Below are 14,012 nucleotides of genomic sequence, written 5' to 3'. Positions count from 1 at the left end.
CGGGTGGTGGAGTGGTTGGTTGGCGGTGGAGTGGTGTCCCTTTTTATTCCACTAAGTACACAAGAATGGAGCGTAAAAAATTTTTATCGTCGCGGTTTTTACGGAATGTGATCCGCGGCGATTAAGTGCGCGGCTTTTGTGTCATTGTCATGCCGTCGTCCTGGCCAAAAGGGGCGGGGTGCCAGTGGTTGGGGAGGGGGCGGCTCCGGCGGTTTATTTGCAGGGAGTCCTCCGCCCAAAACCCTCTGTAATGTATTCAAATTTTTCCAAGGCGAGGCCAGAGTGTCAGTGCATTCATTTCATAAAATGCTTTTCTCGCTTCCACTTTTCCCCATTTCCCATTTTTTTTCTTTTTCCAGCTTTTTTAATTTAATCTCGGGCAAATATTTTCATTTTTACTGAAACGCTTTTAGCTAAATGAGTGGAAATAAAATTAAATCGATATTGGTTAACGTCAAAGTTTTTAGGGGAAACCTCAAATGACCAATTTGGGGAGAAAATTAAAGGAAGCTCGAAGTGAGTTGGAAAAAGTCCTAATGCAGGAAATTGATATGCTTAAATGATTGTTTTGTCCCTAATCCTCTAATAAATGGCAAAACTTGGAAATAGAAAACGGGTTCCACTCTAAGATGTTGAAAGAAAACTAGATTTTTTGAATTTTTTCAATAAGAAAATTAAAGAAAATTTGCCGGAGTAATTTTTGTTTCACCCTTTCCCCCAAACGCTAAAAGAAAACCTTGAACTTTAGGGTTTAATATTGTCAGATAAATTTGCAAGCCTTTTTCCCTTTAAAAATAATGACAAATCAGTTTGCAGATAAAGCCGCCGAAAAAAGCCCCCAAAAAATGTGGTAGAAAATAATAATCTTAAAATTTACTTTGGCCAGCCGCCGGCTCAAGCTTAACTAATTGTAACAGATTTTTTCACAGTCACGTTGGAAAGGGAAAGGCCAGAAAAAGCGAAAGAAAAATATGGAAAAAGCCTCTGGGGCGTAAACGTCTGCCTGGCATTATCCTGGCTGCGGTCGGCCAATTAGAACCCTTTGTTTGTCTTGGCCAAGACGCTGCGCACTTATCTCCATAATAAAGTCGTAACAATTAATTGAGCGGCCCGAAAACCACCTTTCCCAACCGATTTTTGTCCTGCGACGCAGCCTTTTCGGAGGACCTGGAAATTTTTCATCGTTTGACGCGTAATTAGTGCTTAAAAATTATTTGACGAGCGTCAATTAATTTAATGCTCGGCGACATGACTTCAAGTTTACCTTTTCGGGGGCACTTATCCACGGGGAGTTTTCTGGTTAAAAGGACTTTTATTCAAGTTTGGGCGGGATAAGGACGAAAAAAAGGCATTGAAACATGGTTACTTGCGTTTTTACTAATAAATAATAGACTTTTTTTGGTTTAGTAATGTTCATATAGCAATGTGGTATTAATTATTGCTATTTAAATTATTTTGTATTGTCTAAAAATGTATATTTGCATATACCATTGACCATTTATTACCAATCAGTATCCGAATTTTTGTAAGCCATCATATACATTATTTCGCATTGCCTCAGTGTCACCACAAGTCTTTTAATGTCAACCACATAATTAAGGAATATCAATAATAAAATAAATCTCAAAGCAACCCTTTGACCCTCTCGATCGCAAATATTGAATACGCCCAAGAATATGTTCAATTTTCCTATAGCAATCTGCATATCGCAAGCATGGCCACAGAGGAATATTTTTCTCTGCCCTGTTTTTTCGCACTCGCGACGAATTCGTTTTGAATGAATTCAACTGGAAAGGTTAAAATTATAAATGTGCAAATGACTCATCATAAATAAAATTAATAAAAGGCACCGCGAACCTGGCCCTGTCCTCCGCTTTTTTCTGACCCTGGCAGACTTTGAGACCTTCATTGAGAAAAAGTACAACGCATCAACATAAATATTATGATAAATGGTTTGTTATAATCGTAATCCTCGGGGGGTAAGTTTCGAGTCGTGCCGCACGCATTTTTTATGCCTTCCGCCCCTCCACCCACCGAATCGCCAAGAGCAGGATGAACTGCTTCAGTTCTCAATGGAGCAACATATGGTCGCGGGGTGGGTGGATGTGGATGTGGATCGGCGGAGTGGAGTGGAGTGGATGATACAGATGGCGCTTCGAATGGATTGCCGCCTCTCAATAGCCGGGGCCAACAAAGTCAAATTGTTTTTTATTGGCTTACCCCAAACCAAGGCAGCTCCTTTCAGTGAAAGTATCTCACTCTCCTGGTGAGATCCGTTTGCGTATCTCGCAGATACTTGAAAGAACTTGAACATGTTGCTCGAAAATTACAAACTTTTCTTGCAGTTCATTTCGCCTAATTAACACTTGATGCTGAGCGCAAATTTTATTGCTTCCACTTTGTGTGCATGTAAACAGGCTAACAAATCCATTTCTAAGGAGAAGTCCCCATCCTGTGAAGGGATTTCAACCGAAATAAGCGCCACACATTAAAATTCAGGATGCGTTGCAAACAATTTGCGGAAAACAATAAGTGCTGGGAAAGGGGAAACAAATTGTTATTTCAGACAGGCGGCGGGATTTCGAAATGTCGACTTAAATGGCCAGGTTTAAGAGGCCTTATTTAGCTGTCGGATATTGAGTATATTAAAAATGTACTTTTAATTGATAATTCCATATAAATATTATTTTGATAATTTTAGACGTTTAAAAACATTATAAGAAAATAATATAATAAAAAAATAATTTTCCCAGAGTTCCCAGCTTAGAAAATGTACCTCTAACCCAGCATTTAACTTTAATATTCACTAATCCCAGATGCAATCTTAAGATAAACTATTACTCATTTCCCATTCCCAGATCATTTAGATCGGTTACCACTTGACAAGGAATTAATTTGACAACGTTAACAAATTAAACTGTTAAACCCACACAAACACACTAGCCCTGTTCGCACACTGAGATAAACAAACGGTCGCCGGGACGGACATTTACAACATCATTTGTAATCCATATCGCTCAGCATGTCGTCCTTTCGTTTCTCGCCCATCGGACTGTATACATATCCATGTATTGTGAGTTCGGGAGTGGGTAAAAGATGTATTGACCCTTCAACGGCGCTTCGGAATGCTTCACGCTATTTATTGACTCACTTTCACTCCGGGAAACCGGCAACCAGAGACCCGGACTCGGACCCGGAGAAAGATTTCTCCCCTCTGGGGAATTCCTTGACGGTTCCATTTGCCACTCCGCACCGGCCACGTGTTGGGATTTGGCGGTTAAACACACACTTACACACACTTTCCAGGGGATTAGTGCTGCTCATTTGTCAACAGGATGTGTGGTTGGTGAGTGTGGTCAATATTAATTGGCAATGTATTAGTTTTAGTCAGTGCAGGCTCTCCTACAAACATTTGCTGAGTCCTTATATTCATCACGGCTGATGAATATTGTTGGATTTTATTTACAACTTCCATTTTTAATGCAGCAAAAAAATAATATCTCCCTTATTTGGAAACTGAATAATTTACTCTACTCTCTTATTTCATCTGGTTTTTACCATTCCAACATTTAAGTAAATAAATTCATTTAAATAAGAGTTCATAGAAGGTTATTTAAAAATCATGGTACAATTTAGAAAATGCTGATTATTTGTCATCACAGATCTTTTGTTCAACTGATATATTTTTACTTGTACAATCCATTCATTAACATATATTTAATTATATTTTCAAGTTATTTGTTAACAGTAAGAGTTATGGTGTGTGTGCTGGAACTCAAAGTTTTCCATATAGAATATAAGCTGTTTCAACATAGCCGTTGCTCGACTTGTGTCCGAAACAAATGATAAATTGAAAGTCTCTTTCCCGTATTGCAGTATTTTGCTCCCTCCGATCCAGTCAGTTTTATGTGCCCCTGGGCAAGTGAATGGGGAAATGGCGAATGGGAGGCACTGGTTGAAAATGGTGCAGCAGCAGACACGAAATGTGTATTTTCTGTGCAGCAACATGGCCAGAGGCCCAAAGGCTTGCAATTGCAACGTGCAACACGGCGTTCCCTCGGACTCCACTGCCCCCTTGATCGAAGGCAAAAAAAAAAGGGGGACAGGAAAAAACATTTTGACAAATGAACCCAAATAACAGGTTGCAATCGCTCTGAGGAAAGGGGCTCGGGTTTTGGGCACCGGGCACCAAGCACTGGCCCGGCAAATCGGACAGGAAAACGTATGGTCGGACAACCTTGATACCTCATTTATTTTAAATGCGGCTGCCTCGATCCCTGGCCCAGCTGTAGTTTTCTTTATTTTTATTTTGTACTCTCCTCGTCGCTTTTTCGTATTTCTTGCGCAAATGAAATCGACACATTCGACTCCAGTCGAAGCGAAGGGAAATAAATGAAACATTTCCAGCGCGGTCCGCTCTGCTCTCGAAAATTGTTACAAATGATCGCAAATAACAGATCTTTGCCGGCACCAGAGCGAGCTGTCCATCAAAGGAGCCGAACCCTCTCGGTGCGTGATCGAGTGGCAAAGGCGAAGGGATCGGTTCGGGCGGCGGTACGGACATAGAGTTCTGGCTTTCTGGCTTTCTGGACGGGAAGTGGCCAAGGCGCCGCCATGCTGCGCCTCATTTGATGCAAGGTAAATTGCATTGATTTCTTGATTAATGACAGTTTCGCATTTCATTGGATGCACGGCAAGAAAAAATTGGAAAGATTTGTTTTAAGCGAATCTACGGCAGCAATATAATGGTAAAAGCTTTACACTCACTGTATAAAATCTATATAACTAATGCAATCGTTATAATTAGAATAATTTAAAAACGGAAAAAGTGTAAACAAAATATTTCCATAATAATGAGAATCCAGATTATCATTTTTGATAATCCCATTTATCCATTTATATTGGTATCCACTGTTCTCTAATATTCAAGTTCATTTTGAGAAGCCTATCACAACTTTTTTCTCTGGACGATAAATATTAATAGATTTAAACTTTCTCACCATCTATCACATGTTTAAATGTATAACAAAGATTTTACTATAAAAAGTACCATATTCCATAAACTTTATTTGGGCACAAATATATATTTTTTAAGATTTTAAGGAGCGCCTTTAAATAAAAGATTCAGTAATGATCTTTGAGCGAAATACCTAACTTTTTCCGGAGTGTAATGTGTATATGGACTCACCCTGATTGTTGTTGTTGCTGCTCTTGCGGGATGTCTTCTTCTCCTTCATCCAGGGATACTCCGGCACCGAGTCCATTCCATCCGGCGTTTGAGGGACAACGCCAACCGGATATCCGACTCCGACCCCGACATTGACATTAACGTTGACGCCCACTCCTCCGATGGCGCCGGCACCAACAGGTGTTCCTATTTTGGGACTCTCCGGACTAAGGTGGTTGAGGAACTCGGCCATCGTCGGCTGCGAGTTGATGAATCCGCCCTCGGAGGCTGCCATCCAATAGGCCGTGTCGGCGCTCCGCTTATCACAGTTCGGGGTCATCTTGTTGACCAGCATCACCGCCGGGACCGGTGGCGCCCCCTGCTGGCCGATCCCGGGCTGACCGACACCCACACCACCCACCACGCCCGCACCACCGCAACCACCCACTGGCAGGGACGTCTGCCCAGTTTGCACCTGCAGCGGATTCAGCGGCGACTCCGATTTGATTTGCGTGCCCATCGGGGTCGTGTCCAGGGTGCTGCAGACTTCTTGCATTGCTTGGGTTGATTTGTCTAAAGTTCAATATTCTCTGTTTAAATTCCTGGGTGTTTTAAATATTCCTCAGTTTGGGGGCCTGCAAGATAAAGCACAGTTATCCCATTTTTATTATCAAAACTATTTCAAGACTTAAAAATTGCGGGTGCCTCCCACTTTAAATGTAAGGTTTTGGACCTCTTTAATTTAAATTATGCAGCAAAAATATTAAAAATATATCTAAACTGTTTGAGAGGAAGGTATCATTGTAACAAAATTCTGGAACTAACATAACTGGTGTTTAAGTTTTGAATTTTTGGTCAAAAAATGATTATTTTATAATATTTGTAAGTAACGTTTCTAAAACTACAACCTTTTGAGCAAAAACAAATAATATATATTTATTCAAACTGATAGAAAATGTTTAATAAAACAATTTTGACCCAAAACTTTTCGGTATTATTTTTTCTATATACTTTTTTAAAAGTCTGTTTTTTTAGAAGGTCACTTATAAATTGAAATGGGCCGCATCGGACGTCTATACCAAATAGTTGTCATACATCGTAACATTATAAGGAAATAGCTTACTTATTTAAGCATTTACGCATATAAATCAAAATAATTAATAAATCGTATAGATCTGCCACAGAAACCGTCATTCAATTTATAAACTTTTTAATCAACTTAGAAATTTTTCTATATTTATAGAAATTGGCTTAATAATAACTAAACTCTTATATATTTACAATCAAACTGATTACTTTAGCGGTCGACAAATCGACGTAAAAAATATGTTAAAGAAATTTGTAATGGAGAAAAATGTTTAGTTCTCTCCTAACGCTACAAAATTTGTGAAAAAATGGTAAAGTTACTCGCTTTACCACTTAATTCTTTATTCTAACATTTCCCTTTTGGCTTTGGAGATATACGATAATTTAAAAGAAAAACACCATAATATCACTGTGTTTAAACAAATAAGCATTAGACTCGAGGCAGTGTTACAAGTTATTTTATATAATTACATAGGTTTTAAGTTTATTAAGACTTAAACGACGAGCGGCCGTATGAAAAAGTACATTTTGTTGAAAATCCGTTTTAATCAAAGTAATGTGTAGATATTACATTTTTTCAAAAACAACAAACATAATAATTGTATTTGCTACATTTTAAATCTGGATAATAAACATGTTACAAAAATGTAGATTATATTAATTTTTCTGATTTAAACTGGTTTTAAAGAACCTTAATAACTAATAGCAAATAAATGATTTTTCTCCTTGAGCAAGAATTTAAAAGAAAGAACTCTGGGGTCTTTATGTCTCGCTTTTATCAAAAACAATCAAAACGTTTCTCGGCCATCCAAAATTAAAACTTATTGAACTTTGCGAAAACTTTAGCATATATATATATAGACACAAATCCTAAAACTAGCTAAAGCCACTTGTAATAAAAACAGGCAAAATAATAAGAAATGTAAACACTTTTTAGGTTGAAAATTTGTTCTTTACTTACTCTCAATCTTCTGAAAAAATTATATTTTATCCTACAAAAATAGTTATTTTATAAGACTTTGCTTGAAGCTGAAAATAAATATATTTTTTCAAAAACACAAACCTTACAAATATAACCAAGATTTTAACATTCTTTAGCAAATGCCTACAACTATATAAGCCCTTATAATCGTGTTACATTTGTTATAGCTAAATCAACCTCTTACCATTTCAAATTGATCATTTACAGATCACAGTATTCCATAATTCTTTTCGAGTATTGGGTTGACATATACGTTCTTTGGACAAGTTCACTTAGGTCACGGTTTTCACTACTGTCTGCACTTGTTCACAGTAACTGTTGGGGTTTAACCCTTTGTTTTATTTTTTTTTTTTTTATTAACCGGCACAACTTTCACGATGCGGGTTTTGCGTAGAACTTTAGTGTGTCACGGCTTATCTGTGGGCCGCGAAAAGAGGCGACAACCGCGACGACAACGAGGGAACCCAGATACGAGTATAAATATGGCCACCGTTGTGATTACTCAACCGTCAAGTGCTCTTTGGGGTTTGTTTTTCGCTTTTCAGTTCGGCACACACCTTTTGGCAGCCATGGCGACGCGAAAAGGCCAACACAACCGACTAAACTATGGCGATAACTACGATAATGCCAGTTGGAGGTACGCGCCGCACTACGGTGCGTATGCGTGATGTGTAGAGTTTGTAGAGTCGCTGCGATCACTGCAATGGCAAAACACACACGTACACACGCACACACAATTGTTGCAATTCGTCTGAGATAGTTTTCTCCACTTCTCACTCATACACGTGTAGGTACTATCTGTCCCTTTCTGACTTTCAGGAGGTGCGCAGAACCGGTTTTTCATGGGTTCCTAAAGTGGTTTTTAACCGAATGCACCAAATGATGGTTAAAATTGCAGTTTTTCGTAATAGAATATTTTTATTTTTAATTTTTAATATTTTTAAAGAAATTTTGTATTAAACACAAGTATTATTGTTTAGCCACCGAACCGTTTCAGAGCGAGAGCAAGAGCGAGACAGAGGACTTCTGGGGAGCTTCGTGCGGTTCCCGAGAGCTAGAGAGCAACCAGAAGCAACAACCATTCCATCCAATAGCACCGAACGCACTGAATTGGGATTTTGGGACCCGGTATCAAGGAGTGGCCTAAGCGACAGCCACCGCATCCATCACACTTTTTCCTGGTCGGCACATGCGCGGTGCCATCTGGAAACTGGTTACCATAGCCATTACTTCGTGGTGCCCAGGGGGTGGAGTTCACGTCCGCGGCCACGCACACCGGCGCGCAAGTCTCCGGACCGCTGATTGGCTGGATTTTCACTTTGGCTTGTAGCTTTGTGGTCGTGTAGCTCTGGAACCCCTGTATCTTTGGCCGTCATTTCCGCAGCGTTTTCTTGCCTCACTCGCTTTTTTCCACTTCCAACGCGAACGTGTTGCTTGTGACGGAATTTATTTGGTTTTTTGTTATTTACACATTCCGCAGTAGCAGCAGTAGAAAAATGAAAAGAAAAAGCAATTGAAGCGAGTTTCTTCTCGCTCTCCGCGTTTTTTGGCTTTCGGGTATTTTTGACATTTCGCTTTGCTCATCGCTCTTTTTGTTTTGAGCGCCTCTTCTCCTGTCTAACCATCACGTTGTCAATCTTGGTGGCATTGCTTTTTGCCTTTTGCCCACTTTTTCGCTCTCTTTTTGCCATAATCTCCGAGCCATGCATTCGGCGGCAAAAATTCGTATGTAATTATGTGCGGATTTTAATGCACCCGAATGTCGCACTACAGGTGTAAAATTATTGCCACATTTGTTACAATGCGGGGAAGTCTACTGTAAATGGTGCTTAAAACCTTAAAATGTTTAATATATTTTTTTAAAGATTTTTCTTCGTCAGTTAACAAAAGAATTCAATATTTAAATGACAAATTAAGGAAAGACAATCGCATTTATTATTTTTTTTTGTTTTACCTATTATTATTATTATTTTACCTATGATGGTTAATATACGATTTGCTAATTATCATTCAACCACATTTAACTTCTTTACTAGCCACACCATTAAACACAACCGCAACACAATATACTAGACAGGCTAAAAAGTTCGCTTCGATTATTAAATTTTTGCATTCATATCAACAGACCTAATTTCGCACATGTGGGAATCAATTTGAGAGCTTTTGCCAAATTGGTTCGAGATATGTAAGTAAAGTATGATGCCTATTTTAAAGCAAAATACAACTTTCGTTTTTGGTTGCAATTCGAAGTTTTGCAATTATATTAATGGGTTAAAGAGAATTGAATTATTTTCACAGTTTTTGTGAGATCGATGCTCATACAGACGGTTTGGTTCTCCTTAAGTTACATACTATATTGTTTTTATACACTTCAAATACTTTTCCTAATGGTTACTTAAAAGATTAATTTTGTAAAATCAAAATTATGCAAGTTGTTTGTTTGAAGTGCGAGCTCACAAGTCCAAAGTAAATTTTTTTTCCTGGTAATAAGAAATTGTACTTTAATTTTAACTCAGATGAATAAGATTGTTTAGACATTTTTTGTTAATATTTTATTTAAGTCAAAATAAATTTAAGAAACAATGTAATAGTTTTATACAATTCAATATAATATATTTACAGTATCATTAACAAATTCCTAAAGTTATTTTTAAAAATCTAATAAGCTCTGTATGAAGTCATAGTCCACATCCAGAATTTCCTCCGATGAAGTGGAACCTGCAGCAGTACTATTCGAGTCCCAGCAGTAATTCTGAACCAATTGCTGATCTTGGGCGTAACTACTGGTGTTGGGCACAGTAACATTTTCAATGGCAGGAATGGTTGCTTCAAGACCCAGCACATTACTCAAACAATTCGTATTAGGGTCGTTAAAAGGCAGAAGATCCATTGGAGCATTGCAAAACTCGTGTAGGTAGTCGTATGCCTGATAAGGGGGTGTGATATGACCCTCCCCTTGGACACATGGAATTTCCTGTTGCACTTGAACTGTTTCCACATTTGTGTTTACATACTGCAGGAGACGTTCCACGATCAGTTCGTCCTCCAAGAGATCCTCGGTGGATTTGGAATTAGTCGTAATAGCCGAGGTAAAATCTCCCTTGGTCAGTTTCTTATTGGACGACTTCTTGAACTTCATGCGACGATTCTGGAACCAAATCTTAACCTGTCTCTCGGTGAGACCCAAACGGTGGGAAATCTCAATTCGGCGCGTCCGAGCCAAATATTTGTTAAGATGGAACTCTCTTTCAAGTTCGATAAGCTGATGGCTGGTAAATGCCGTGCGAGACCTCTTCGATTTTTCCAACGACTTTGTTGCAGCCAAAGGAATAGCTTCCAAATTTAAGTCAACACAAGGATACATCTAAAAATATAATGAAAATTGTAAGACGTATTTAGTTTTACCCAAAACTTAAAGGAGGATTTCTAACTCACCTTAAAGTCACTGATTGAACAGTTGTCCACAAAACAGTTTTCCTTTTGAATAGAGAACATTATTCTATTAGAGTGTATTTTCGTTTGCTTCTGTTCACTTTGACTGTTGTTTTTTAACTAGATGCTCTGAAGGCGGTTCATTTTCTTATATACCTTAGATACCTTAGGTAACGAATCGGATTGGTTCCTACCTGTCCCGCCTGCGACACTTCTGAGTTCGCAGACGGCTAGTCTGGACTGGTAGATGTCGCGTCTTTTAGAGCCTGGCTCCGAATCAAGGTGAAGTCCAGGCTCCAGAACCCATGACAATTTTCTTGGTAGCGTCACACGAGGCGGCGTGAGTCCTTTCTAACGATAGTCGCAAATATAAAGTCTGGATATTAAAATTCTAAGTAGCAATCTGGGATACATGTCTGTCATTTATTTTAGTAATGTTGGTATTGCAATTTAGTTTTCCGTACATAACACTTAAACTATTATTTTATATTAACTTCTTAATAGTGATATTAAAATATATTTACCGAATACAATACACAAAATAGGTTCATTTTAGATTGACCTGGTCTAGAACCATCTAAGAGATCCACTAAGATACCATTAAGATTCCATACTTACATTCCAGCCCAGCTTTGTTGCCGGCCAAGATAGACCCCAATCCCCCGATCAGGTAGTTAACGGCCATGAACGGGAAAGCATTTGGTTTTCCCCGGGGTTTTCCACGCCAGTTATGAATATCTTAGGGTTGAGCTACCTGCTTAGCAGGAGTGCGCGATCCGATCCGATCCGTCCCTGATCCATGCTCATAAAAAGAGTGTCACTGCCACTTCGAGCTAATCCAATAACCCGCTATAAAATCCGCTACATCCCCTGTGCTACGTGATACATGGAGTAGATTTACAATCGCACAGGCTTATGTAAACTAAAACTAGATTTTCTTGGAGGGAAATGTATAAGTCCAACTAAAACAAAATCTCTTGAGAGCTCAGGTGATCTTTGTCCAGGAGAAACGGTTGATCCGAAAAAAGATCTTCCTTTTGATCCAACTAAATATAAATAATTTAAGATGTTAACTAGGTTAACTGCCATAATGGCTAATCAATGCGTCAAAATAAGTTGCAAGCCTGTAATAGCTGAAGTAAATGTCTCGAATGCATGGGAAAACCGTATATAAATAACACATAATGACAAACTTTAAGAAGGACTGTTTAAGACTTGATTTGAAAATAAAACTATTTACATTTTTCATTAGAAAAACTTATAATTCTTATAGAGGGAAAATGTATTTTCATTTCTCTGTAATTTATAATACCTTTAGTTTTGTTTTCATTAATAAAAGGCTTGATACCTTATATAGCCATTTAAGTTATGACCAATGCTCTTTAAATTTAAGTAATCATAGGTTTAACTCAGGAATATTTTTGTTCTCATACGTTTCAAGCTGGTTAAGATATGAAGCCAACATAAAAGACATTTGGTCGAACAATTTTGTGGTCACAACGAAAGGCTCCTCTTTCTTCCTTAGTGAGCATAGATAAATTGGTGTCATCACATCATAAAGTGATTTCCAGCATATTGAAATTTTCCTCAGCTCTTCCATCTCGGCCAGCGTGTTGTGTCACATGGAAAGGAGATGAGAACACTTGGATCATATTAGATTTGCCATGTTTTGTGAACAATATTTCATCGTCAGCTGTCACAGAGTCGTGTCTTTTTATTAGTTATTTGATTATGCCAATAATAGAAACTTGTAGAATTTCATTATCGATAAAGTTTTGCTATCATGGGAGTACGCTTAAAAAGTGCATAAACAAGTGGGGTAACAAATGAATAAAGTTGTAAATGTGAAATTAACTTATAAAAGCTGCCTTTTATATTTAATCTGCAACAAAATGTGTTTATTTTTGTATGCGTTGCCATGACTATAATAGGTAATTATTTCGATCTTATCCTGATCAACTCTCGCTTAATGTCTTTCTAATTAATATTATTTTCACTCGATTGGTTGACATTAAAGAGCAGTAAAAACATTCCATGAGTTGCGGGAAAACAATTGATTGATGCGCTATATGTTTATATATATTTAGCTTTTTCCTATTGTTCAGATGAAATAAAATGGAGACATAACTGTCAGATAATTGCGTTAAATGGAAAGGATTAATGAGTGGATAAGAATTTGTGCCTTCTCAGTGGGGCGATTCATTCGGAGTTCCCCTATGGCACCACCCCCTGCCCCCCCGCCCACTCAACCACCCACCCAAGAACAAGATGCAACTACCGCAACAACCGTGACAAGTACAACATTTGTGTCGCCTGCCTCGGCTCAATCTGTCGCCCTCCGCCTGTGCCACGCAACCTTTGACACGCATAAATGGAACAGCCAACCCCCGGCTCATGCTCCACCCCCTGAATCCCCCTGCTTCTGCACCTGCACTTAAAGAAAGAAATTAAATTAAAAAGGTTCCCTTTACACATAGGAAAGGCTTCCCCGTATTTAAGATTAATTAATTTAAATTTGCTTTCTTTCTATATCTCAAAAATAGTAATTATTTTATTCAACAACATTTTATATAGTAGGAACAAAATTCTTTTGCTGTTGATATTAAATTTGTATTTTATTTTTCATTAATTTTCAAATAGTAATATGGCAACATTTATATTTAATTGTTATACGCTTATATGGGATATTATAATATATTATTAGTCAAAAGTATATTTCGGATTAGGAGCATCAGTAGATCAAGGGATTTAATCTAAAAGTAGGGTTTCATTTGTAACTATTATAATACAATACTATAATGTTTTTTTTAACTTTTTACTTATTTTATAAATTTGTTTTAAATTTAATAATATTTGGATAAAGCTGCCTTAGAAACTATCAGTCAATCTGATAAAAATCTGATAAAATATCCTGTAAGTTTGCTGTCAATTTAAACAGTATTTTACACTTGTATTAATGTAGTTAGTGGAATAATTTACTGACTCATTTTCTTTCATTTTCAAGAAATATTTTAAGTTATTTATATAAGCCTTACATTAATACTTTTTTTAAAAAAATGTTTAATCTTTTCTTTGGTAATTCGCAGTACTTTAAACTTTTATAAAAATCTTATTTATAAAATCCTGTATTTTATTTTAGTAACCACCCAATTTGCTTAATCTTTCTAATAAGCTTAATTGTAAAATAAACTTAACATGCCTAAAATAAATTTAACCAAAAAAAACCCAAATTAATGTTTGCAAAACTATTTATTAATTCATTTCCAGAGCAAGCCTTTGATATAATATTTCGTTCAGTGCTCAGACATGCCAATGCTGAGTGTCAGCTCTTCGCAGTACGGTCTC

General features: G+C 37.5%; 2 protein-coding genes across 3 annotated transcripts in view; both read right to left on the bottom strand.

The window, feature by feature from the left end:
- LOC108043934 (homeotic protein proboscipedia) overlaps positions 1-8,316 on the bottom strand; it is a 38,795-nt gene extending 30,479 nt beyond the window's left edge. For both annotated transcript variants that reach the window (XM_044456916.1, XM_044456917.1), the window contains exons 1-2: positions 7,420-8,316; positions 5,189-5,802 (exon numbers count right to left, since the gene is read on the bottom strand). In XM_044456916.1, coding sequence (XP_044312851.1) covers positions 5,189-5,723 — 535 coding nt within the window. In that variant the 5' untranslated portion in view covers positions 5,724-5,802; positions 7,420-8,316. The remainder of the gene's footprint in view (positions 1-5,188; positions 5,803-7,419) is intronic.
- A 1,569-nt stretch (positions 8,317-9,885) lies between these two features.
- Positions 9,886-10,768, bottom strand: LOC108043232 (protein zerknuellt 2). Its single transcript, XM_044456918.1, has 2 exons — positions 10,671-10,768; positions 9,886-10,599 (listed from the first exon to the last, which is right to left on the bottom strand). Exons 1-2 carry the CDS (start codon positions 10,728-10,730, stop codon positions 9,886-9,888), a joined length of 774 nt encoding a protein of 257 aa, XP_044312853.1. The 5' UTR covers positions 10,731-10,768.
- Between the last annotated feature and the right edge of the window lie 3,244 nt (positions 10,769-14,012).

This window comes from Drosophila rhopaloa, unplaced genomic scaffold, assembly GCF_018152115.1.
Source record: "Drosophila rhopaloa isolate 14029-0021.01 unplaced genomic scaffold, ASM1815211v1 contig_155, whole genome shotgun sequence".
Classification (NCBI taxonomy): domain Eukaryota; kingdom Metazoa; phylum Arthropoda; class Insecta; order Diptera; family Drosophilidae; genus Drosophila; species Drosophila rhopaloa.
The sequence above is the reverse complement of the archived record's forward strand: the minus strand, read 5'-3'. Positions and strand labels throughout refer to the sequence as shown.

Coding starts and splice junctions, on each gene's coding strand:
- LOC108043232 (XM_044456918.1), bottom strand. CDS start 10,730: ATGTTCTCTATTCAAAAGGAAAACTGTTTTGTGGACAACTGTTCAATC. Junction 10,600..10,670: donor GTTCAATCAGTGACTTTAAG/GTGAGTTAGAAA, acceptor TTATATTTTTAG/ATGTATCCTTGTGTTGACTT.